Source organism: Pelophylax lessonae (genome assembly GCF_965119305.1).
Source record: "Pelophylax lessonae genome assembly, chromosome: 4".
Classification (NCBI taxonomy): domain Eukaryota; kingdom Metazoa; phylum Chordata; class Amphibia; order Anura; family Ranidae; genus Pelophylax; species Pelophylax lessonae.
In genome coordinates, this window is record NC_138771.1 from 359253154 (window position 1) to 359281046 (window position 27893).

At 41.6% G+C, this 27893-nt stretch overlaps 1 protein-coding gene across 1 annotated transcript in view; it reads right to left on the reverse strand.

Annotated features, from left to right (window-relative positions):
- LOC309555055 (exocyst complex component 1-like) overlaps positions 1-22528 on the reverse strand; it is a gene marked incomplete at both ends in the record, with an annotated part of 80750 nt that extends 58222 nt beyond the window's left edge. The window contains one exon of the mRNA XM_082256876.1: positions 22402-22528. Coding sequence (XP_082113002.1) covers positions 22402-22528 — 127 coding nt within the window. The remainder of the gene's footprint in view (positions 1-22401) is intronic.
- Between the last annotated feature and the right edge of the window lie 5365 nt (positions 22529-27893).

Sequence of the window (27893 nt, forward strand, 5' to 3'; positions counted from 1 at the left end):
GGAAATTTGTTGTTAAGAAAATTATAACAGTCTTTGTCTATAAGAGCCAATTGATATGCACGTCCAATTATGTCCAAATATTCTGCTTTAAATTCTGTAGTAACCGATGGGGATATCTTTTTGTACCATGTACGATTTGAGAGGATATTAAGGCACATTTTTTCGTATCCCTCTCGAGTCATCAATACTAGGTTACCACCCTTATCTGAGGGTTTGATAACCAAGTCTGTATGGTTTCTTAGTTTGTTAAGCATCTGTAGTTGTTGTTTAGAAAGATTATTTTGTGTTGATTTTAGCTCACAATTTTTAATCTCACCTACCACTGTGGTCAGAAAAGCCAAAAGGTTAGGATTTGTAGTCAAGTCAGGAAAATTATTGGATTTTGGTTTGAAGGGGACCTGTCTTGGATTTACTGTCTTTGTTTGTATAGGTTGATCGGGGGACTGGGAATCCGGAAGACTGCCTTCCTCCAATAGTAAGATTAGATCCCGTAGAACACGGAATTCTTGCATTGTATAATGTTTTATTTTTTCTGAAATTTCTTTATCTTGTGTATTGCGTTGTCTTTCTGGGTCGTAGATATGTTTATACGTCAGGTTCCTTATGAACATATAGACGTCCTTTATGGTCTCATATCTATCCATAGGAGTAGATGGACAGAACGTGAGGCCAAGTTCAAGGACCTCTTGTTCTTGGGGGGAGAAGTGATAAGGGGTTAAGTTAATGATCGATAATTTTAAGTGGGAAGGCTTAGTGATGTGCTCAGGGGAAAATTTGAGGCCTGGGCCTGTGAAGCTGCAAAGTGGCCATCAATAGTGGTTTGTCTAAGAGAGGTAGTGCTGGGTATATTTAAAGGTAGTGTGTTAGAAAAAACCGGTGCCACAGCACCTAGTGAATGTGTTTGAGAATTAGATGTGAAATCCTGTGTGGATGGATTACTTGAATTAGTGTTAGTGGATAAGGGTTGCAACATTTGTATCGCTTGGAGAGCCAGGGGTCCCAAATAAGGGTCCTGTGCTTCCAAACCATCTTGTGTGAGTGCCTCGACAGATCGAACAGTCTGTCCAATTTGAGTCCCCCCAGTTCCTAATGGTTGGAATTTGGAAGTTTCATCGGGTCGCTTTTTGGAGCGTGGTGTGTAATTGGCTCCTTCCTGTTGTCCTCGTTTACGTGTCGCCATGTCTGTTTTTGGTCTAGTATCTTGATTAGATCTAATCGATGTTTTGGATCTATTAGATTGTGCGGAGATCGAAGACGAGTCTGATTCCCAGTCGGTTTCCCTTGGACCTGTATTCAACATCTGTTCACGGGGGCCTCGCGAATAGCGGGGTCGCCTTGAACTATTGGGTCCCGGCCATCGGTAAGCATAGCCTTCCGTGAAGGCCATCTTATCTTTTAAAAATTTAGTTTGTTTTTTGCCAATGATATCCCTATTAAGTTTGATTCCATACTCCTTCACCTCCTTCCATCTTGCCTCGTAATGTATATGTTTTTTTAGATTCTCGTTCTTAGTATATAAAGATGATAACTCAGTATCCAAAGTAGCTAGGTCTAATTTGTATTGGGACACCAACAGCTGGCACAAGTCGGTACTGCATTTGGTTAGAATACGTTCCCACAAAGTTCTAAACTCGCTCGAAGCATTATCGAAGGAGGGGAATAGATGAATCCTCAGACCCATAGGGCATACATTTGCCTGTATATACTTCAAGAAAAATTCTATATGCCAATATAGATTTGACTTTTTTTTAATAAGTCTCTTTACTGTATTAATATATTGGTTTAGGCTTATATCGTCCTTGGCCGGGATGTTACAGGTAGATTCAATTTCAGTCATAAGACCCGTCCATGCATTTCCAACGAAATCCATGGTTGTCCTATGAGTTCTATCAGTTGTTGTTAGAATGATTTATGGTCTCTTCTATATAGGTTTCTATTTTTTGAAGAAATGTGTATAAATTATGGCTTGACTAAATAAACAAATACAAAATTATCTTCAAAGGCCAGATGCAGGCCAAAAATTGGCACTAGAAAATTATAGGCAACTTTTTACGGGGTTTTTTTGCATAAAAGATGTTTCACGATCCTTCCATATGATACTGCTCAAATATAATATGTATACAAGGTAATAAGTGATACTTAAACCTATATACTTTGCTGCTTGCCACTTCCCAGGATGGCTGGTGCTTCCACCTTTATATCAGAATTATTTTACAAGTCATGTGTCCACAGATAGCAGCCATCTTGGCCATGACGTATCCAATTTAGGGTGTGCCCCTATCCTCAATTGATCAATTACATTTGGAAGGATTGGGAAACAGAGATTTCGGGCACAGGAGTTTTGTTAAAAAGATTTCTTTTATTCAACACAGAACTAAATATTTTAAAATCATAGAAAAATACAGGCAAATAATTGTGTATTAAGGACACAGTGAGACCACACAACAATGGTCTATGTTGTACAATATCTCAGTGCATAGAACTTATAAAAGTCGGTTTACATACAGTTCAAAGTACAAGATCATTAGTAGTCATATAATCCTTGGAAACGTATTGCTTGTTATCAGAAGAACCGCCGACGGACACCCAAGCAGTATGGTGCCGGTCAGCAGGGTCGACTGAAAATATAAGTTAACATTCACCATGTAATATATGACCTTTGCTCGACATGTTTCGCTTTCTTAGACAAAAAAGCTTCATCTGGAGCATATCATTTCTTTTGTCTGTGTGAGAAATAACAGTATTTAGATAGATTACATATATGTGTTACCTTATTTTCAGTATGTTATAATTACAATTGCATATCATTTATCTTTTCTTTTAATTACATATAATCGTCTTACACATCTCAGATAAGTCCTTCTATTTTTGCAATATCAACACAATATAACATTGGGTCTTAAGTTGCATTCAGACACTAGAGGAGTTTAGGGGAATACAGTAAGCGTCTGTTGAGAACAGCTTTTAACAAAGCGTTTTCTCAAAATAGAAACAGCCTCATCTTTAGAGCCAAACCTCCAAATACGCAATCGACAGTTAAACTAATAACCAAATACTCCGCTCATGAAAAAGTATTGAGAGATATTCTTGAACGGAACTGGCATCTTCTTCGTGATGATCCAGTTATAAACAAATACGTGGGCAAACATCCCCAAATTGTTTTCAGGAGAACAAGATCTTTAAGAGATCAACTAACAACAAGCCACTATCAACCCATTAGAAATAAAGTAACAACAGGTAGAGGTACTTATAAATGTCGCAAATGCGCTTTATGTCCTTGGATAGAGGAGAATACTGAATACACTTTACCTAATGGGGAGACATTTGCTCCAAAATTTCGAGCCGACTGTAGCACACGTGGAGTGGTATACATGATGCATTGCACCTGCGGCATGTTCTATATAGGTAAAACTATAAGAGAGCTCCGCCAAAGGATAAATGACCATGTGTACGTATCAGCAGGGGGAAGGATGATCACGCCCGTGAGCAGACACCTTGACCTATACCACAGGTTCAATCCCAAAAAGGCAAGATTTTATGTGCTTGAGGTTATCCCTCAAGATCCTCGGGGTGGCAACTGGGACAAAAAAATTCTCCAGAGAGAAACTCTCTGGATAGAGCGTCTCAATGCCACTTATAGACCTGGGTTAAACGAAACACAGTCGTACAAACCCTTTCTGTGAAGGTTTCCTTGCTTACCTAATGCCAACAGACCTAATTGACCTCGAGTAGTATACTCGGGTTACGATAATGGCCCTCTGTGGGATATATGGGTCAGGGTGTCGGCTTGGTTTTGGCGTGATCATCCTCCCTCCCCCCGTATATACATATATTCAATTATTCTGATACCTCTTCACATTAAATAGGTCTTATGGCACATATACCCCTCTTCCTTTCTTATGTATAACAAACAGTTTTTTGTGCTATAATCCCTATCTCATCAATACTATGATCTTGAGGATTTATAATAAGTCAAAATATGCAACTTTCTCTTGGGGTTTGAAGTATGGAAGTGTTTCTAGTAGGGGGCAGTTCAGCCCCTGTTCTTTCATTAGGGCTGTTACTATTGAAGCCCTTACTAGTGGTTAATGTCAAAAAATAAACATGGTTATAGAATAATTTTTGATAAACAAATATGTTACCGATATATATCTCCTGGTTTCACCAGGAACATTTTTGTACCTTAGTGAAATTTGCTTTTATATCTGTATTTTTTAAATATATAATTTCTGTCCTTGTTGTGTTGTTTTTTCATTTCAGGCAATTAGAATTCTGATGTAATTGCGGACCGATCCTGTGGGGGCAGTGTGGGTAAGCATGGAGGTCGGCCTCATCAGTGAGATATGTGCGGCCAGATAGGCCGCAGGTCAGTCCCGCCCCTTCCGGGCGGAACTTCCTGTGGCACCTGAGCGGACTGCGGAGGCACTTCCTGCCTCTGTATAGTCTGCATACACCTGTGACTAAGCCGAGAGCCTCGCCGGGGTGTCCCCGCGCTAGCTCTCGAGCGATGTCCGGTGGGAGTGGCCGGGGCGGTGACGTCCGTTTGACGAACCACCCGGGATCCATGCTACTTAAGGGCGCCATTTACAAGCCCTGGTATGGTGGAGGTTCCCCATCCGGTGAGGACTGTGCGGAAGCTGGGAACAGCGTGGCAAGGGGTAAGCTTTATATGGCCAGTATTAATACTGTAACATTACACTTTTGTGATATCCGGGAATTCACCTTAATCTTACTGTGCTTAACAGCCGACATACAAGCAGAGGAGACACGCTCCCTACATTTAAGCTCTGGTCCTTCCTAAGTTTGGTGAGCATTGCTAAGGTGTCTGTGTATGTTTGGAACCTTTGTACTGCATAGCGATCTATCATCTTGGGTGGCACTCTATATATATTTACTACTATATTTATTACTTATGTTTATTCTAAGTACGCTTTGCATGTACTCATCTTGGACCTCATGTAGCAACTGCTTATCTATATATAACCCTGGTCACCCCCCTACTATTATAGAGGAGGGTGGGCCGGATACGAAATTGATTACACACACATATTCACATATGTGTGTGAAAGCAAATCAGTATACATGATATATATTTTACTATAGGGGTAGCCCATATACGAATGGGTAAACTCTATATGTTGGTGTGTAATCGTTTATAAACGCATGGCACCTGTCTTCTCTTACGGTCCAGAATGACTATGTGTCTTTTCTGTTGCCCCCCCCCTTTTAGGGCAGATGTTCTATGGGCTCTATGGGTACTTACACACTCTTATAACAAGCATGAGGCATACAGATTTTACCACTTTAGAACACTTGAGCTTATGGTTTGGCATTCCTATGGGCTTTCCCTTAAAGTGATATCATAGAATTAAAACGCTTACTACTCTGAGAAACATTGTTTTTCTGCTCTCATCCACCCAGATATGAGACATGGAGTGACTACCCTCACTACTATGTCACTATACATTGCCTTTTTGAGTTTCCCAAAACGCACAGTCCTCCTCGTTAAAGAATTCTCTATGGAAATTGAGATATGTGCCTGATTACTATATGTACAGGTATGTATACATCTTTCTGTCCATTTACCAGGTATATAAATAGGATATATATGCTTATACTATAATTACAGCATGGATCCCCACATATACTCACTATTGGCAACCTCCGTTCTTTCCCCTAAACTCCTCTAGTGTCTGAATGCAACTTAAGACCCAATGTTATATTGTGTTGATATTGCAAAAATAGAAGGACTTATCTGAGATGTGTAAGACGATTATATGTAATTAAAAGAAAAGATAAATGATATGCAATTGTAATTATAACATACTGAAAATAAGGTAACACATATATGTAATCTATCTAAATACTGTTATTTCTCACACAGACAAAAGAAATGATATGCTCCAGATGAAGCTTTTTTGTCTAAGAAAGCGAAACATGTCGAGCAAAGGTCATATATTACATGGTGAATGTTAACTTATATTTTCAGTCGACCCTGCTGACCGGCACCATACTGCTTGGGTGTCCGTCGGCGGTTCTTCTGATAACAAGCAATACGTTTCCAAGGATTATATGACTACTAATGATCTTGTACTTTGAACTGTATGTAAACCGACTTTTATAAGTTCTATGCACTGAGATATTGTACAACATAGACCATTGTTGTGTGGTCTCACTGTGTCCTTAATACACAATTATTTGCCTGTATTTTTCTATGATTTTAAAATATTTAGTTCTGTGTTGAATAAAAGAAATCTTTTTAACAAAACTCCTGTGCCCGAAATCTCTGTTTCCCAATCCTTCCAAATGTAATTGATCAATTGAGGATAGGGGCACACCCTAAATTGGATACGTCATGGCCAAGATGGCTGCTATCTGTGGACACATGACTTGTAAAATAATTCTGATATAAAGGTGGAAGCACCAGCCATCCTGGGAAGTGGCAAGCAGCAAAGTATATAGGTTTAAGTATCACTTATTACCTTGTATACATATTATATTTGAGCAGTATCATATGGAAGGATCGTGAAACATCTTTTATGCAAAAAAACCCCGTAAAAAGTTGCCTATAATTTTCTAGTGCCAATTTTTGGCCTGCATCTGGCCTTTGAAGATAATTTTGTATTTGTTTATTTAGTCAAGCCATAATTTATACACATTTCTTCAAAAAATAGAAACCTATATAGAAGAGACCATAAATCATTCTAACAACAACTGATAGAACTCATAGGACAACCATGGATTTCGTTGGAAATGCATGGACGGGTCTTATGACTGAAATTGAATCTACCTGTAACATCCCGGCCAAGGACGATATAAGCCTAAACCAATATATTAATACAGTAAAGAGACTTATTAAAAAAAAGTCAAATCTATATTGGCATATAGAATTTTTCTTGAAGTATATACAGGCAAATGTATGCCCTATGGGTCTGAGGATTCATCTATTCCCCTCCTTCGATAATGCTTCGAGCGAGTTTAGAACTTTGTGGGAACGTATTCTAACCAAATGCAGTACCGACTTGTGCCAGCTGTTGGTGTCCCAATACAAATTAGACCTAGCTACTTTGGATACTGAGTTATCATCTTTATATACTAAGAACGAGAATCTAAAAAAACATATACATTACGAGGCAAGATGGAAGGAGGTGAAGGAGTATGGAATCAAACTTAATAGGGATATCATTGGCAAAAAACAAACTAAATTTTTAAAAGATAAGATGGCCTTCACGGAAGGCTATGCTTACCGATGGCCGGGACCCAATAGTTCAAGGCGACCCCGCTATTCGCGAGGCCCCCGTGAACAGATGTTGAATACAGGTCCAAGGGAAACCGACTGGGAATCAGACTCGTCTTCGATCTCCGCACAATCTAATAGATCCAAAACATCGATTAGATCTAATCAAGATACTAGACCAAAAACAGACATGGCGACACGTAAACGAGGACAACAGGAAGGAGCCAATTACACACCACGCTCCAAAAAGCGACCCGATGAAACTTCCAAATTTCAACCATTAGGAACTGGGGGGACTCAAATTGGACAGACTGTTCGATCTGTCGAGGCACTCACACAAGATGGTTTGGAAGCACAGGACCCTTATTTGGGACCCCTGGCTCTCCAAGCGATACAAATGTTGCAACCCTTATCCACTAACACTAATTCAAGTAATCCATCCACACAGGATTTCACATCTAATTCTCAAACACATTCACTAGGTGCTGTGGCACCGGTTTTTTCTAACACACTACCTTTAAATATACCCAGCACTACCTCTCTTAGACAAACCACTATTGATGGCCACTTTGCAGCTTCACAGGCCCAGGCCTCAAATTTTCCCCTGAGCACATCACTAAGCCTTCCCACTTAAAATTATCGATCATTAACTTAACCCCTTATCACTTCTCCCCCCAAGAACAAGAGGTCCTTGAACTTGGCCTCACGTTCTGTCCATCTACTCCTATGGATAGATATGAGACCATAAAGGACGTCTATATGTTCATAAGGAACCTGACGTATAAACATATCTACGACCCAGAAAGACAACGCAATACACAAGATAAAGAAATTTCAGAAAAAATAAAACATTATACAATGCAAGAATTCCGTGTTCTACGGGATCTAATCTTACTATTGGAGGAAGGCAGTCTTCCGGATTCCCAGTCCCCCGATCAACCTATACAAACAAAGACAGTAAATCCAAGACAGGTCCCCTTCAAACCAAAATCCAATAATTTTCCTGACTTGACTACAAATCCTAACCTTTTGGCTTTTCTGACCACAGTGGTAGGTGAGATTAAAAATTGTGAGCTAAAATCAACACAAAATAATCTTTCTAAACAACAACTACAGATGCTTAACAAACTAAGAAACCATACAGACTTGGTTATCAAACCCTCAGATAAGGGTGGTAACCTAGTATTGATGACTCGAGAGGGATACGAAAAAATGTGCCTTAATATCCTCTCAAATCGTACATGGTACAAAAAGATATCCCCATCGGTTACTACAGAATTTAAAGCAGAATATTTGGACATAATTGGACGTGCATATCAATTGGCTCTTATAGACAAAGACTGTTATAATTTTCTTAACAACAAATTTCCGAGACAGGCGACATTCTATTCACTCCCAAAAACCCATAAAAATTTAACTTCTCCACCGGGGAGGCCTATTGTATCGGGCATTGGAAGTTTAACTGAAAATGCGAGTCGTTTGATCGATTATTATTTACTACCACACGTAGTGCGGTTACCGTCATACGTCAAGGACACACTCGAGTTTTTAAAAATGATTGAAGATATGGTGGTTCCTCCCGACGCCCTGCTCGTGACTTTGGATGTGGAGGCATTATACTCCAGTATCCCTCACGAGCAGGGCGTCGGGATGATACGCACGTTCTTATATGAGCAAGATCATCACACTTGGCCATTTTGTGATTTTATTTTGGAACTTCTATTGTTTATTTTGAAACACAACTGGTTTACTTTCAACGGGTCCCACTACCTCCAGGTGCAGGGCGTGGCCATGGGCACTTGTTGTGCCCCGGCCTACGCCAACCTGTACCTGGGGGGGTGGGAGCGACAAATCACATCAGATGAAAATTTATCCCATTTTTTTTCCTCTGTGGCAATCTGGTTTCGTTATATAGACGACATTTTTGCTGTCTGGACAGGTTCAAAATCAATGCTAGATGAGTTTATTGCCCAACTAAATATAAACGACTTCAATTTGAAGTTAACATCTACCATCAGTGACTCGAGTGTTAATTTCCTTGACCTAACGGTACTCAAACATGTGGATGGACACCTGACGACTAACCTATACAGAAAGGAGACGTCAGGGAATGTAATATTACATGCGTCTAGCGCCCACCCAGGGGCGCTTATACGTAGTATTCCATACGCCCAATACATACGCCTACGGTGTAATTGCACATCTGATAAGGATTTCAAAATACAGGCTAACCTTTTACGAGAACGCCTAATGGCTCGTGGATACAGTAAGCGTCTGTTGAGAACAGCTTTTAACAAAGCGTTTTCTCAAAATAGAAACAGCCTCATCTTTAGAGCCAAACCTCCAAATACGCAATCGACAGTTAAACTAATAACCAAATACTCCGCTCATGAAAAAGTATTGAGAGATATTCTTGAACGGAACTGGCATCTTCTTCGTGATGATCCAGTTATAAACAAATACGTGGGCAAACATCCCCAAATTGTTTTCAGGAGAACAAGATCTTTAAGAGATCAACTAACAACAAGCCACTATCAACCCATTAGAAATAAAGTAACAACAGGTAGAGGTACTTATAAATGTCGCAAATGCGCTTTATGTCCTTGGATAGAGGAGAATACTGAATACACTTTACCTAATGGGGAGACATTTGCTCCAAAATTTCGAGCCGACTGTAGCACACGTGGAGTGGTATACATGATGCATTGCACCTGCGGCATGTTCTATATAGGTAAAACTATAAGAGAGCTCCGCCAAAGGATAAATGACCATGTGTACGTATCAGCAGGGGGAAGGATGATCACGCCCGTGAGCAGACACCTTGACCTATACCACAGGTTCAATCCCAAAAAGGCAAGATTTTATGTGCTTGAGGTTATCCCTCAAGATCCTCGGGGTGGCAACTGGGACAAAAAAATTCTCCAGAGAGAAACTCTCTGGATAGAGCGTCTCAATGCCACTTATAGACCTGGGTTAAACGAAACACAGTCGTACAAACCCTTTCTGTGAAGGTTTCCTTGCTTACCTAATGCCAACAGACCTAATTGACCTCGAGTAGTATACTCGGGTTACGATAATGGCCCTCTGTGGGATATATGGGTCAGGGTGTCGGCTTGGTTTTGGCGTGATCATCCTCCCTCCCCCCGTATATACATATATTCAATTATTCTGATACCTCTTCACATTAAATAGGTCTTATGGCACATATACCCCTCTTCCTTTCTTATGTATAACAAACAGTTTTTTGTGCTATAATCCCTATCTCATCAATACTATGATCTTGAGGATTTATAATAAGTCAAAATATGCAACTTTCTCTTGGGGTTTGAAGTATGGAAGTGTTTCTAGTAGGGGGCAGTTCAGCCCCTGTTCTTTCATTAGGGCTGTTACTATTGAAGCCCTTACTAGTGGTTAATGTCAAAAAATAAACATGGTTATAGAATAATTTTTGATAAACAAATATGTTACCGATATATATCTCCTGGTTTCACCAGGAACATTTTTGTACCTTAGTGAAATTTGCTTTTATATCTGTATTTTTTAAATATATAATTTCTGTCCTTGTTGTGTTGTTTTTTCATTTCAGGCAATTAGAATTCTGATGTAATTGCGGACCGATCCTGTGGGGGCAGTGTGGGTAAGCATGGAGGTCGGCCTCATCAGTGAGATATGTGCGGCCAGATAGGCCGCAGGTCAGTCCCGCCCCTTCCGGGCGGAACTTCCTGTGGCACCTGAGCGGACTGCGGAGGCACTTCCTGCCTCTGTATAGTCTGCATACACCTGTGACTAAGCCGAGAGCCTCGCCGGGGTGTCCCCGCGCTAGCTCTCGAGCGATGTCCGGTGGGAGTGGCCGGGGCGGTGACGTCCGTTTGACGAACCACCCGGGATCCATGCTACTTAAGGGCGCCATTTACAAGCCCTGGTATGGTGGAGGTTCCCCATCCGGTGAGGACTGTGCGGAAGCTGGGAACAGCGTGGCAAGGGGTAAGCTTTATATGGCCAGTATTAATACTGTAACATTACACTTTTGTGATATCCGGGAATTCACCTTAATCTTACTGTGCTTAACAGCCGACATACAAGCAGAGGAGACACGCTCCCTACATTTAAGCTCTGGTCCTTCCTAAGTTTGGTGAGCATTGCTAAGGTGTCTGTGTATGTTTGGAACCTTTGTACTGCATAGCGATCTATCATCTTGGGTGGCACTCTATATATATTTACTACTATATTTATTACTTATGTTTATTCTAAGTACGCTTTGCATGTACTCATCTTGGACCTCATGTAGCAACTGCTTATCTATATATAACCCTGGTCACCCCCCTACTATTATAGAGGAGGGTGGGCCGGATACGAAATTGATTACACACACATATTCACATATGTGTGTGAAAGCAAATCAGTATACATGATATATATTTTACTATAGGGGTAGCCCATATACGAATGGGTAAACTCTATATGTTGGTGTGTAATCGTTTATAAACGCATGGCACCTGTCTTCTCTTACGGTCCAGAATGACTATGTGTCTTTTCTGTTGCCCCCCCCCTTTTAGGGCAGATGTTCTATGGGCTCTATGGGTACTTACACACTCTTATAACAAGCATGAGGCATACAGATTTTACCACTTTAGAACACTTGAGCTTATGGTTTGGCATTCCTATGGGCTTTCCCTTAAAGTGATATCATAGAATTAAAACGCTTACTACTCTGAGAAACATTGTTTTTCTGCTCTCATCCACCCAGATATGAGACATGGAGTGACTACCCTCACTACTATGTCACTATACATTGCCTTTTTGAGTTTCCCAAAACGCACAGTCCTCCTCGTTAAAGAATTCTCTATGGAAATTGAGATATGTGCCTGATTACTATATGTACAGGTATGTATACATCTTTCTGTCCATTTACCAGGTATATAAATAGGATATATATGCTTATACTATAATTACAGCATGGATCCCCACATATACTCACTATTGGCAACCTCCGTTCTTTCCCCTAAACTCCTCTAGTGTCTGAATGCAACTTAAGACCCAATGTTATATTGTGTTGATATTGCAAAAATAGAAGGACTTATCTGAGATGTGTAAGACGATTATATGTAATTAAAAGAAAAGATAAATGATATGCAATTGTAATTATAACATACTGAAAATAAGGTAACACATATATGTAATCTATCTAAATACTGTTATTTCTCACACAGACAAAAGAAATGATATGCTCCAGATGAAGCTTTTTTGTCTAAGAAAGCGAAACATGTCGAGCAAAGGTCATATATTACATGGTGAATGTTAACTTATATTTTCAGTCGACCCTGCTGACCGGCACCATACTGCTTGGGTGTCCGTCGGCGGTTCTTCTGATAACAAGCAATACGTTTCCAAGGATTATATGACTACTAATGATCTTGTACTTTGAACTGTATGTAAACCGACTTTTATAAGTTCTATGCACTGAGATATTGTACAACATAGACCATTGTTGTGTGGTCTCACTGTGTCCTTAATACACAATTATTTGCCTGTATTTTTCTATGATTTTAAAATATTTAGTTCTGTGTTGAATAAAAGAAATCTTTTTAACAAAACTCCTGTGCCCGAAATCTCTGTTTCCCAATCCTTCCAAATGTTCCTCAGTAGGAAGCTGACACCAGCGGAGAAACTATGTGATAGTTGAGCGAGAGTGTTTAGCCATTAAGTGGGCCTTAGAATCCCTCAGGTATTATCTCTTGGGGAGGAAATTTAGGCTGATTTCGGACCATGCTCCTTTAACGTGGATGAGACAAAGTAAAGGGACTAATGCCAGGATTACCCGTTGGTTCCTGGCACTCCAGGAATTTAGGTTTGTAGTGGAGCACAGGCCTAGGAGACAGCAACAAAATGGAGATGCCCTCTCATGAGCCCATTGTCTTAGCTCCACTGTTGCCTCCACCTCCTTGGCGTTGGGGCAGAGGGGGGGGGGGTATGTACAGGTTGTCGAGGGTGGGTCCTTGAAGGACGCTATATTTCCCCTCTGTTTGGGCTCTGGTCCCTTTAAGGGAACAAAAGGGGTTAACTCATTGATCAGAGGAAGTGGGTTTAAGAAGGACAGGAAGTTGTAGATTGGGTGTGGTGGAGCATAGAGGAGACTGTGGATGGGGGATGGTGGACTTTTGTACAGCTGAGAGGGCGCATGTCAGTGTGCTGAATGGGAACCTTTTGCCAGGGGAAGCTACCCTCTTCAAAAGTTGGGACTGTTTGACGGCAAAAGCAGCTCTGAACTCTTCAAGTCGGTGAGACTGTTTTTTTCCTTGTTGTGTTTTTTTGCTGCTATGAAGCCTGTTTAAGTTAATAAACATTTCTTTGGTTGCAACGCCTGTGTCCTGCGATCCCCAAACATTGCAGAAGGTAATACTCTTTTCCACCTTGAGCATATCTCCTATCTCTATGAGCTGGATACCTCCGATGCCTTTCACTTACCAAGGCCTCAAATCCTCTGTGCATAATTCCCTACTTCCAAAACTTACAATACCTGAGGTGATCTACCAATTTTTCCAGGAATCGCCTCACAAATCAAAAGGCATATCCTTTTTTACAATCTCCTACAGGGGGGAAATACCTTCTCCAAAATGACCACTATGATCAAATGGAAAAAGGATTTAAGTGCCCCCATCCCTGAAAAGAGCTGGCTCAAAGCCATAAATATAACCCGCTCAGCTACACCACTTTGAAATGCTACTAAAGGATCTTCACCAATGGTACTTAACCCCCATCAGACTCTCGAGAATCTACCAAACGTAGAATGATTCTAGCTGGAGTAACTGCGGAGAACCTGGGCCCCTATACCATGTACTCTGGCTCTGTAAATCCAATAAATCTTATTGGAATAGAATATTTACCCTGCTTTCCAAGATATCAGGAGACAATAAACCCACAGATCCCGATCTGGCAATCTTACATATAGGTATTGACAACTATCCAACCTAACTAAGAGTTGTAGTCACCCACCTACTACTAGCTGCAAATCTATGCATCACTAGACTTTGGAACACCCAATAATCAATCCCAGCCATCACCAATGTGATATTCACCCTATAGCTGCAAATCTATGCATCACTAGACTTTGGAACACTCAATAATCAATCCCAGCCATCTCCGATGTGATATCCACCCTCAATCACCAATGTGAAATGGAAAAGTTAACAGCAGTCCAAAACGCTTCATATACAAAATTCCTAGAATCCTGGTCACCCTGCCTCAAAAATAGGAACTGTACACATTCAACCCCCCCCCCCCCCAAATAAGAATATCTCCTAATTTGTGGCCCACAGGCTCAACACACTGCTATTCCAACTCCAATAATCTTCTACCTCCACGCCCCTCCCTTAGATGTGTGGCCAAAATAACCCCTCCCTCTCCCCCTCCATTCCCCTTATTTCCCTCCCCCCCCCCTGGCCCTCCTCTTCTCTCTTCCCTATGGGTATTTTGCATCCAGAACCACCCTGGGAGTACAGTACCCCTGCGCACTCTTTATTCTTATCATGATTTACAAGTTGTTTCTATTTTGTTAGGGTATTAGTTAAGGTATTGAGGTTTCCTCACGTATACTAAATTGACTCCTTAACCATGTCTCTTCATACAGTATGTACACCAAGCAGACGTTGGGAGCTATTATCTAGGATTGAGCATCACCTCCCACTCCATAACACAGTATGATCCCAATGGGGTGTTTGGGTGAGGAAGAGCGAAGCTCATATCTCAACTTACCCACCACAATGTTCCCCAACCGGGACTCTACTTGGCTCTCTTGCTGGAAGTGGACTTCATACCTAATCCTTATTGTACTACAGTTAGATTAAGATGTAGCTACGTTGTCTGTTGTAAACACCAATTTTGTACTACGCAGATGCATACAGTATCTCACAAGAGTGAGTGAACCCCTCACATTTTTGTAAATATTTTATTATATCTTTTCATGTGACAACATGAAGAGAAGAAATTACACTTAGTTACAATGTAAAGCAGTGAGTGTAAGGCTTGTATAACAGTGTAAATTTACTGTCCCCTCAAAATAACTCAACACACAGCCATCAATGTCTAAACCGCTGGCAACAAAAGTGAGTACACCCCTAAGTTAAAATGTCCACATTGGACATTAACGCTCTTGGGCATGGAGTAAACCAGAGATTCACAGGTTGCCACTGCAGTCCTCTTCCACTCCTCCATGACAACATTACGGAGCCAGTGGATGTTAGAGACCTTGCGCTCCTCCACCTCCCATTTGAGGATGCCCCACAGATGCTCAATAGGGTTTAGGTCTGGAGACATGCTTAGCCAGTCCATCACCTTTAACCTCAGCTTCTTTAGCAAGGCAGTGGTCATCTTAGAGGTGTGTTTGGGGTCGTAATCATGTTGGAATACTGACCTGTGGCCCAGTCTCCGAAGGGAGGGGATCATGCACTGCTTCAGTATGTCACAGTACATGTTGGCATTCATGGTTCCCTCAATGAACTGTAGATTCCCAGTGCCAGCAGCACTCATGCAGCCCCAGACCATGACACTCCCATCACCATGCATGACTGTAGGCAAGACACACTTGTCTTTGTACTCCTCACCTGGGTGCTGCCACACATGCTTGACACCTTCTGAACAAAACAAGTTTATCTTGGTCTCATCAGACCACAGGACATGGTTCCAGTAATCCATGTCCTTAGTCTGCTTGTCTTCAGCAAACTGTTGCCAGGGGTTTAGACAACAATGGCTGTGTGTTGAGTTATTTTGAGGGGGCAGCAAATTTACACTGTTATACAAGCTGTACACTCACTAATTTACATTATAGCAAAGTGTCATTTCTTCAGTGTTGTCACATGAAAAGGTATAATAAAATATTTACAAAAATGAGGGGGTGTACTCACTTTTGTGAGATACTGTATACTGGCTGTTATATAAACCTCAATAAAAACCTATTGGAAAAAAAAGAAGATATATCATCCTCCAACTATTCCTGGTGCCTATTCACAGGGAGCCCACGAAGCCTACACACTCTTAGATGAGTATGAGTGTGTGGTGACTACTTCCATAGGAACCAAGCGCTAAGCTTTATAAACCTAATGACTAGCTGGAATGACCCATCTAGCAAAAAATTCTGAATGACATCACTGCCCTGCTGATTCTGCTAGAGAGAGTGACAAATGTGTCCTAAAACTCTGAGCAAAACAGTAGTTTGAAAGCATGCTCGAAACATTCCAATTACCATGGCATGGAACCAGTTATTCATGGTGGTCCTGCATAAGGGAGGAACAAATCCTTTGTTCTCATAGAATGCCGAAGCCACCTCAGTTTGCCACCCAGTATGAATATAAATACTACCCATACTGGGTAGAAAGCCACAAGGATCCCTCTTGGCACAAGGCCCAGATCCCGGCAAATCTCCCGACTGAGGAAAAGAACCCATAGAAAGGCTGCTTTCATGAGTGAGAATTTACTCAAAAATGAACTGAAAGATTCCACCTGGAGAAGCACGCTGTCAAGGGGCCTTAAGAGCCCTGATTTTGGCCAAGCTTCCTGCAGAGGACATAGACCTAGAGGGAAAGACATAATGGCTCAATCTTTACTCCAACTGGACTAGAGGGGATCCTATTTGGAGCTGTAAGTCACCAAAGGATCCTTCCTAGCCTAAAGCTGTTATCTTGGCAAGAGACACAGCACACCAATAACTTTTCAAAAGCCCCGGACCCGATGGTCCCAAAGGGCTACCCAAATGTTTGCTGTCATGGAAGTCTGTCAGGAAAAATTATTTTGCTTTGGTACATTTTCTTCAGGCAGTATCTGCCCCATGCCATTTGTTTGACAAAATCTTGCCTATTAGTCTAGAAAATTGATATTGTTTTTTTAACACTCAGCTTCTATTAACTTCAGTGGGGTTTGGATTCAGCACTTAAACTTGAACTTCAGTTAATGTTAACTGAACCTGCCTTAAACTGAACCGACGTAGGTTTGGCTCATCCCTTAGCTCTGTGATGCAATTGTGGTGTTCATGCATGTTGGACTCCTGTAGGAGAATAAGAGCGACTGCCAAGGATGAGCTTGGAGACTAAAAGGACAAAGCAATGTGTGATGGATGGGTTAAAGCTTTGCAACTCCAGCTTAAAAAGCCCCTGAGTGCTGCATTTGAGCTTAGTCACACTGAGTGTGTGTCACTTTGGGGGCTCCCATAAATGTTAAAGTGAACTTCTCTTATTTGCTCACTTTTGCTCTTTTGGTATTTTAAAGGCTAAGTTCGCCTTTACCTAAAAAAAATAATAAATGCACAAATGTTTGCGGGTACAAAATGTGCATTTACTTAAAACAGAAACCTGTACCCACAATCAGCAGCTCATAGGTGCAATGACGAGCTTCTGAACACACTTTTCAAAGAAAGGATATATCTGTGCCACAGAAAAATCTCCTAATAAAAAGTGCAATTGTTATCTTTAAAGTATTACAAACACTTTTGTGATTGATATAAATAAGTGACAGCGCTATCAATAACTTATTGATATGGGTGTTACATGTAACATGTTCCAAAGATAAACTTTTCCTTTTTTCAAATATTCCATTGAAACATTTTGTACCTGCTCAATAAGTATGTAGCAGGTTTTCCAGGCCTGTGGCCTGATGTGGGTCTGCCATCGGTACTGGTTACCTCTCCAGCCCCTGTGAGCTGTGACCCTGGGTGTGAGCACTGAGACATCAACAACTCCGGCATCTTTGTTTGTTGTTTTATTTGATTTAAAGGGCATGGGAGAAGGGAATGAGTGGGGTACTCCTTTAGGCTTCAACTTTATACACTTGAGACTTTGTTCCTGAAAAATGCCCGTTGGCGCTTCCTTGACGCCAGCCGGCGCCAGCCAATGCTCACTAACTCTGAGAGCACTCTGACATTCAATAGAACTGCTGAATCCTCGACTTGAAGTCCAGAAAATCCAGGACTGTGAATTGTAGAACTGCTGACACTGCTATAATGCAAAGTCACTGAATACTTCCCTCCCACCTTGCATTGGTTTTGAGGTAGTATGTTGTAGGATTCTGTAAAGCTGCAACTTCCAACTGGCACACTCTGTACAATTCAGGGCCCAACTGCAGGCACCCCCTTTAACTTTGAACTCTTCAGGGTTCACTTACTATGTACCCCCTCTGTCACTTCAGGGTCCTCAACCTAGGTACCCCCTTTCACCACTAGCTGGCACTGGATCCCCGAACCTCCACTGGAGTGGTCCCCTCTAACTTCAGGCAGACCCCCAGAGACAATCCACAGTACTCATGACCTGTGTAGGCTTTCCTGGGACTGGACCCCTCTCTCGCTCTGCAGGCTCTCGGCACACTGGATCCCCTCAGCTTAGCTCAGCACTCTCTGGATCTGCAGGCAACACTCCGAGATCCTCTTCCTCAGACAGGAGGAGAGACAGCCATTCTCTCACTCCTGGGACTCTGCTCCCATCAAAGACATCTTGTCATGTGCCACCCCCAAACTTATGCCCACTCCCAGAATCCTTTGCAGCATAATCTGCCTTCTGGGGTAGTTACAAGCCTGAATGTGTCCCCTGATTGGGTTTCCTCCTCTGCCCTATGAGAAGCCTCTCACAGGAGCCAGTGGGGAGACCCCCCTTCAGCAGGCACACCTGGAAACCATGACACCCTGACTAAACAAATCACAGCCCTGCTGCTAGGCAGACAATGCCCACTATACGTTTACCTAGCACCTACCTGTAGGGTGCTACAAGTACAAAGAAAATACTAGCTGGCCCTGCCTGAAATATACTGAGCTTGTTGCTTTCTTTGCTGTTTGCAGTGTTATCTTCAGCAGTGCTATCAACCCTGCCTAGTTTACCTCTGTGCACTACAGAATACACCTTCTTCCTTTTTAAAGAGATGTGGAGGTGTTCTATAGTCCTGGACAAAAATCATGTTACTGGCATGTTATCCAAAAAATAAAGGGAAAAGGGCTGAAAAAAAAAGAAAAAAAAAAAACAAATGCACCCACCACAGTTAAGGAACCAATAAGCTGCAATATATTTAAATTTGGGTTCTTGGGTTTGGATATTATTTAAAGTGTAACTCCATTTTTGTTGAGAAAAAAACAGTCCCTTCTGTGTGATCAATGTACATTGCAAAGATTGTAACAAACTTTGTAGCAAATTCCTACATGTTTCTGTTCTGAAGAAAAAAAGCAGTCCTTTGCAGACTCCTTCTTGATTGACAGGGTCTGATTTACTTTCAGTGTTTTAATGACGAAAGCTGCAGTGCATGCATCCCTTTAGAAGTACTTAAAGTGATACTATGGCCTTGTTTTTTCTTTTTTTTCTTTTAAATAACAAACATGTTATACTTACCTGGTCTGTGCATTGGTTTTGCACAGAGCAGCCCGAATCCTTCTCTTCTCAGGTCCTTCGCTGGCGCTCCTGGCTCCTCCCTCCCGCCGGGTTCCCCTACAGCAAGCAACTTGCTATGGGGGCAATTGAGCTGAGCCGCAGCTGTGTGTCTATTCAGACATGGAGCCACGGTTCGGGCCTGCCCCCTATATCTCCTCAAGGGCTAACTGACTTTGATTGACAGCAGAGCGAGCCAATGGCACAGCTGCTGTGTCTCAGCAATAAACCTCAAAACAAAAATGTATACGATTGCAGCTTACCAATACTTAGATGTGGTGGTTTCAATCATTTTCTTTCTTTGTTTTTTGTTTTTTTCACCTGGTGATCTAGCTAGGTGTCAGTTAGAGGGTTAAGAGCATACTGTCAGGGTGCTTACAAATTACAGCTTTTATTCATTTATATAAAACCTTTATTTCAAAAGGGAAAGAAAAACTTTTGCTGTAACTTAAAAAGGGTTTGGCTTAATTTTTTTAGGCCAGCCATACACATTAATGGGCAGGCAGAATGTACCAAGTTAATTGATTAACTTGGGTACAACCAGCCTGCTGGATTCTCTTACGATTATTGCTAGTTGCTGCTATAACCACTAGCGATAATTATTCCATCACCCCAACAGGAGCAGACAATGGCTCGGCAGGAGGGATGGTGGGGGGAATTGTCCAATTTCTTTCCTGTCACTCGTGGTTTGCACTGAGTATGGCCGCCCTTAGTCAAATCCATTTAAATTAGCTAATGTATCTAGAACTACCCTCCCTCCACATTGACAATGCTGTTGTCCAAAGGTATCTGCACTGCACTTGCATTGGAGTGGAGACACCCTAAGACCCTAAGTAGTGTGTTACTGGGCAGATCAAAAGTAAAGTAAAAATAGGATAAGGAATGGATGTTCTTGGGTGGCCCACTGACATTTAAATTACACACCAAAAACAAAACAATTAGATGTATCTAAAAAGATTTACAAACATAATTGTATTACAAAGGTTAAGAGCCGGTTCACATTAGAGCGATCCGACTTGCCTGGGCGACCTCGGAGCGACCGACACGGACTTCATAACATTGAAGTCTATGCAGGTCGCTCCGGGTCGCTCTGGGTCGCCCCAAAGAAGCTCCGGACCCTTTTTCTAAGTCGGAGCGACTTGTGTCGCTCCTATTAGAACAGGTCCACAGCTTCTCTATGGCAGGCGACCTACGGCGACCTGTCAGGCGACCAGGTCGCCTGACAGATCGCCCCAGTGTGAACCGGCTCTAAAAGCACAGGTACAGAGAATCAATTATTTCATACAAAAGAGGATTACTGTTGTGTGTATCAAGTCAGTGTAGTGTTTTGTGATTATTCTTCTTCAAGTCATTATACTCAAACTTGACAGATATTAGGAAAAATGTAAAAATTAAGAAAATCTATACAATGAATGTGATGCAAGGGTATAGATTTACAATCGGCATAATAAATAACACTTGAAACAAAAAAAAGAGAGTAAAAAAGCAATCCACATAGGGGTAAGGGGGGGCAAAAATCACCAATGCACTAATCCCAACGCACATGTTCCTGTAGAAATGGCTGTGCATCTAAGTGGGTGCTATAGCGACCAATGCCTGGAACTGTATCAAAGTCAAAGCAAAAAAATTTCACCAACACACCAAGGGTCTCAAGAGTGGGTCCAAATATTTAATCAGTGATCACATTGTTACAGCAGATAGCAACGTTTTGGAGCCACACAGGACCCTTTCATCCGGCATGTGGGAACACAAACCACAGACAACCCCCCTCAATCCTTCCTCCTATGGGGATAGCCTTTTTTGTTTCAAGTGTACCAGGCAAATTATTCACCCCCCTTTACTATACCTCTGCTAGCCAAATCTGTTTACACAATCTAAATCAGAGGTCACCAGTCAACCAGTTTTAGTGACCTGGTGCCCATTATTTTCATGATCTTAGGAGACAGGAATTGAACCTGCCTTGATCTTCTCTACTGCTGCCAGTCATATTCAAGGTCCAAAAGTGTTGTGGAATCTAAATTACCCTTCTGCATACCACTACTGCAAAAATAGTTTTGAGAAATTCTGTTTTTTTTTCGTCAGCTTGAATACGTTTCGCTGTTCTCCTCTGCCCTTTCTCAGTAACAAGGAAATTGACTAACAAAGGTGATACCCACAGCAGCTTTAGAGACTATAAAGTGTAAACATCCCAGGAGATCAACCATTTCCAACATACTACAACCACTACAAATGGCACCAAAACTAATTCCACAGTCAAAGCATCTTAGATCAACCAACTCCCTCATTCTAATGTCTGGTCTAACAACTACATTTCCTGAGCCTGTCCGCATGCTAAACTTGTATTATTCAGCAATATTTACAACTATATCTAATGAAGGTGATGTGCCATAAATGCATATTATATATTTTTTATTATATACCTATTTCTTATGTTAGGTAACTGAAATTATACTGTTCCATTATAGTCAAGTAAGCCAGTATAAGACATAACAGTAAAATATGATTACATTATAGAGAAAATAAAATCAGCTAGCAATCACTACAAACTGTCCTGGACAGTCTTAATTATAATAAGATAACACATGCTGTATTTTCAATAAACATTTCCAAAACTCTTTGTAAAGTTTAAAGCAGAAACAAACCTTTTTGTTTTTTTTTGTTTTTTAAATGTGCATTGCTCTTAAGCTTTTTTAAAGTAATCTGAAACAATTATTTTCAGTTATATGGCAATATTCACTTAACTGAACAACTAATACGAAAATAGATACATACCAGATATGCATAGATAAGTCTTGGGATCTTCTTTACTTAAGTTTGCAAGCTGTAAAACATGAACCAGTCTATCCCCTTTAATCTGAAATATTTCCTTCTCCAAGTTGTTTTTGAGAATGGACACCATAGTGCTGGTGCAGGAATGAGAATAACAAACCTTGGGTGTATAGGCTGAGCCAATGCTTATGTAGCCATTCACTGTAGTATAATAATATAACAATTTCATGTTGTCATATTTAAAAAACCTCCACTCAATATTTTCCAAACCATTGAATCAATGCTTTGACAGCTGTGTAAAAGGAAAATATGGAAAATGTAAACCATTACAACAGGATGTATGGAGTAATGCTGTCAAAACATTGTGTGCGCTTGGGTTGTGAATGCTATAATGGTTTATTAATGGATTTTAAAGATTTGACATAGGCGAACTTTCCAGGTGATCGCTTTTGTCAGTGTAGACTGCAAATTTATGAAGGCTATTTTTCTAGTCTTCCACAACTTTAAAGCTTAAAGTGTTACTAAACCCAGGACTCTGCAGTCACTATATCTGGTCTCCCACAGTACACAGAACATGGAAATGCAATAGTTTTTGTAAATATAAACTGCTAAATACCTTTTCTTATCAGCAGTATAATTGCAGTCTTGTAACGTCTATTGGTGCCTGGTTACAGCTTGTAGGAGGAGTTTTCATACTGCACTGGTTGTCCTATCAGGATGTGTGACCCCTAACCCTCTGTCTGGATAGTGCTGATTGGCCCTGTGCTAATCACATGCACTCTCCCAAGAAAAAAAAAAAAACTCTCTAGCCATACACATCAAACTGAGCATGTGCAGCTTGACTCCAAAGGCTCTGTCTTTTCCGGACAGGTTATGGGGACAGTGCAAGAAGAGGAGGATCTGTGCATACAGGATCAAACAGCATTTTTACACATTGCAGAGGATTTACCCCTTAGGTTCCATAGTGGGTATAACAAGCATGCTTTACTGCATATACAGACTGATTTTACTGTTGTGGGTTTAGTAAAAATTTAACTCTGGTATAACCAAATTATGTCTAAGTACAAGAAACTTAATCACAAAAAAAGTCTTAAGAGTTTTCCCAGTGAAAATAAAAGTGAAAACATGGCAACACATATAGTGATAGGGTGCTCTGACAGATCCCTCTCCACCGATTCACTCACCTCTTACCAGAGACCATGGGTCTCCAATGATAAAGGCCAAAAACGCTTTGTTCTCCGTACTTCTGTGTTTCATTTAAGATGAAAGATCGGTCATCAGCCAAGATGGTTCAGCATATAACTTGCAATATCCGATCATCACCTAGCAGTGGCGTAGCGTGGGTTGTCAGCGCCTGGGGCAAGGCATGTAATTTGCGCCCCCTAACCTGCGGACTTTTAGCACTCCCTGAGTACCTTCCTACATAAGTACTGACCAGCCTGATTCCTACACTGACCTCTACACTAACCTACCTGATTCCTATACTGACCTCTACACTGGCCTACCTGTCCACGGCACTGACCCTTACACTGACCTACCTGATTCCTACACTGTCCACTACACTAACCTACCTGCCCACTACACTACACTGCCCAATAACACTGCACTGACCACTACACACTACACTGACCACTACACACTACACTGACCACTACACTGACCACTACACACTACACTGACCACTACACTACACTGACCACTACACTACCCCCTACACTACACTGACCACTAACACTACACTGACCACTACACAATACACTGACCACTAACACTACACTGACCACTACACTACCCCCTATGCTACACTAACCACTAACACTATACTGTCCACTACACTGACCACTACACTACCCCCTTACACAATACTGTCCACTACACTGACCACTACACTACCCCCTACACTACACTAACCACTAACACAATACTGTCCACTACACTGACCACTACACTACACTGACCACTAACACTACACTGACCACTAACACTACACTGACCACTAACACTACCCCCTACACTACACTGACCACTAACACTATACTGTCCACTACACTGACCACAACATTATGCTGACCACTACACTACACTGCCCACTACCCTAAGCTGACCACTACACTACACTACGCTGAACACTACGCTACACTGCCCATTACAATACAGTGACCATTACACGACACTACCCACTTAACTACGCTGACCACTAACACTACGCTGACCACTACACTACACTGCCCACTACACTATGCAGACCACTACACTACACTACGCTGAACACTACACTACACTGCCCATTACAATACAGTGACCATTACACAACACTACCCACTACACTACACTGACCACTAACACTACGCTGACCACTACACTACACTGCCCACTACACTATGCTGTCCATTACACTAGACTGTCCATTACACTAACTGTCCACTACACTAACTGTCCATTACACTAACTGTCCATTACACTAACTGTCCATTACACTAACTGCCACTACACTAACTGTCCACTACACTAACTGTCCATTACACTAACTGTCCACTACACTAACTATCCACTACACTACACTGTGCCTCCTCCCCAGACCGTGTCCACTCCTAACCCCCCCCCCCCCGCAAATGACTTACTACGCTGACCACTACACTACACTGCCCACTACACTATGCTGCCCATTACACTAGACTGTCCATTACACTAACTGTCCACTACACTAACTGTCCATTACACTAACTGTCCACTACACTAACTGTCCACTACACTAACTGCCCATTACACTAACTGTCCACTACACTAACTGTCCATTACACTAACTGCCACTACACTAACTGTCCACTACACTAACTGTCCATTACACTAACTGTCCACTACACTAACTGTCCACTACACTAACTGTCCATTACACTAACTGCCACTACACTAACTGTCCACTACACTAACTGTCCATTACACTAACTGCCACTACACTAACTGTCCATTACACTAACTGTCCACTACACTAACTGTCCACTACACTAACTGTCCATTACACTAACTGTCCACTACACTAACTGTCCACTACACTAACTGTCCACTACACTAACTGCCACTACACTAACTGTCCACTACACTAACTGTCTACTACACTAACTGTCCATTACACTAACTGTCCACTACACTAACTGTCCACTACACTACACTGTGCCTCCTCCCCAGACCGTGTCCACTCCTAACCCCCCCCCACGCAAATGACTTAGCGGTGTCTTGCTGTCTTGATCCATCTGCTCCGCAGCGGCCACGTGGAGAAGACAGCGACCCAGGCGGCGAGGCGGGGGTTCCAAAGGGACCGTTTGCGCATGCGCCACCCACACTGCGCCATTGGCCAGCCCAGCTGCAGCACATGACGATGTTCGCCCAGTCACAGGGCGCCGGCCAGCCATCGCTGAGCCTGAAGATGGCGGCGGCTGGGGACACATGCAATGGAAATTGTAAAACTTTAGAAAGTGACACTGGCGCGATGCGCCCCCCGGAATGTTGCGCCCGGTGCCATTGCCCCCCCCCCCCGCACCCCCCACGCTACGCCACTGTCACCCAGATAATTCAATGTGTGACCACCAGACAATTTTACATATAAAACGCTCCAACAGTGGTAAAATCGATCCTCAGCATGTATAAAGTGAAAGAAGAGGTAGGCAATTCATAGTGTAGTATTTAAAACATTCCAGTTCATTAAAACATAGTTTGCACTCACAAATAGGATGAAAACAATCAGCAGTAGTATCTACAGGTGTTGCATCTACTTTGTCTACTACTTATAAGCACTATTTTCTCATCGATACTGTAAGTGTTCCTACTTTTAAAATAAATGGTTCCTTTATTGGTACACACATGTGAGCTATCTATTTTATTGTGCTCTTGTGGAGGATATCTTGCCCGTGGTCTCAAGCAGTTACCCATTGATCTTCCCATATGGATGATGTGATGCATTTGGAGGTGGTCCCTGAGTACTGAAGGCATTCCAGCATCAGCAATAGAGTGACAAATATTTCTCCTCAAATGCGTGAGTGACCTAAAGAGTGTATATACTATTGGGTCCTATCCATCTGGTAAGCCCCCTACTTACCTCATTAACCAGTGGTGGTCACATATACCAGAGATCACTATATTTTATTCAAAGGAGATTCTGCACCTTGTACTTTTGGTGGACTTTCCTACAGACAGCATTGTATATATTCACCTCACTGGATGGACTATATGCATTCAATCATTATGTATTACTTATATGCACTTTTATTACCATTATTATGGTTTATGTCACAATGCACTTTAATATATGTTAGCACGATTTTTGCTTCATTTGCACATATTGATCTGTAAGTTTTGAATCCTACTTCACTTATTTATTATTATTTATTTATTTTCACATCACCAGTGCTGCAATATTTTTTATCATTGGTCATTGCGAATAGTCATTCGTTTCTTGCTGGCTGCAGGTTATCATTGTTAGCGTGGTATAGAATCAAACAAACACAGCTGCGGACCCCGCCACCCAGCTCGTGTACACAGACGTCTCAGATGTGGCTCCACCCGATGCGTTTCCCCATAACAGGCGTCAACTGGGAAAGGAGGCTCCTTTCCCATTTGACATCCAACAAAACATTCAAGTTGTTTTGTTTAAACTATTTATGTATTGGCTATGTAGTACACATTTCATGATGATTATTGATTGTTAATTGAGAAGCACACCTGGTCACTTTTTTGCATCAGTTGTCAGAGAGTTTCTATGCTGAGCATTTCCTCCCTATCAAGTCTGAGCAGCCCATGTGACCATAGAGTTACACATATGGGCGTATAACACAGTGATAAATGACAGCCTACTCCCTCCCTCCTCCTCCATGTCCAATACCCAGCTAAACACAATGGGGGCAGGATATTACATGTAAATTATTTTAAGACACAGGCTGGAGGGGCGTGACACAACCTATGACTGGCATAAATCCGCCTACACCATGTTAGTGCCAAAAAATAATAAAGATTTGATTTCAAATATATATTTGTATGACAATTTAAAGCAGTTTATTGATATGCATTATTTATGTTGATTCTCTATTCCAAAGGCAGTTTTTTTAACATGTGTCCAGCAGCAGAGGACCAGATGCTGCTTTTGCCTAAATTTCCCTGCAGGCAGGCTGGGAGAGAGCTGGGTCATGTGACAGTTGTATATTGATTAGGAAAAAGGTAAAATTACAGTGCCAATTAAATAAATAATTATAGTGGCATCATCCACATACAGAAATAGAAGGGGCAATGTAAATTAAACAGTGTGTGTTTAGTATCACTTTAAATAACATACTTCAAGGATTCCTTAAAGCCCAAATGCAGCTAAAGTTAAAAACAGAAACAAGCTGCACAAGCAACTTAACTTACAGTCTGTAGGATGTGTCCCAATATGCTGATTCTTACAGGAGGGGAACTTATCAGATTCTGAAAGCCCTCTTTTATATAACCCCCTTTTTACATGAATG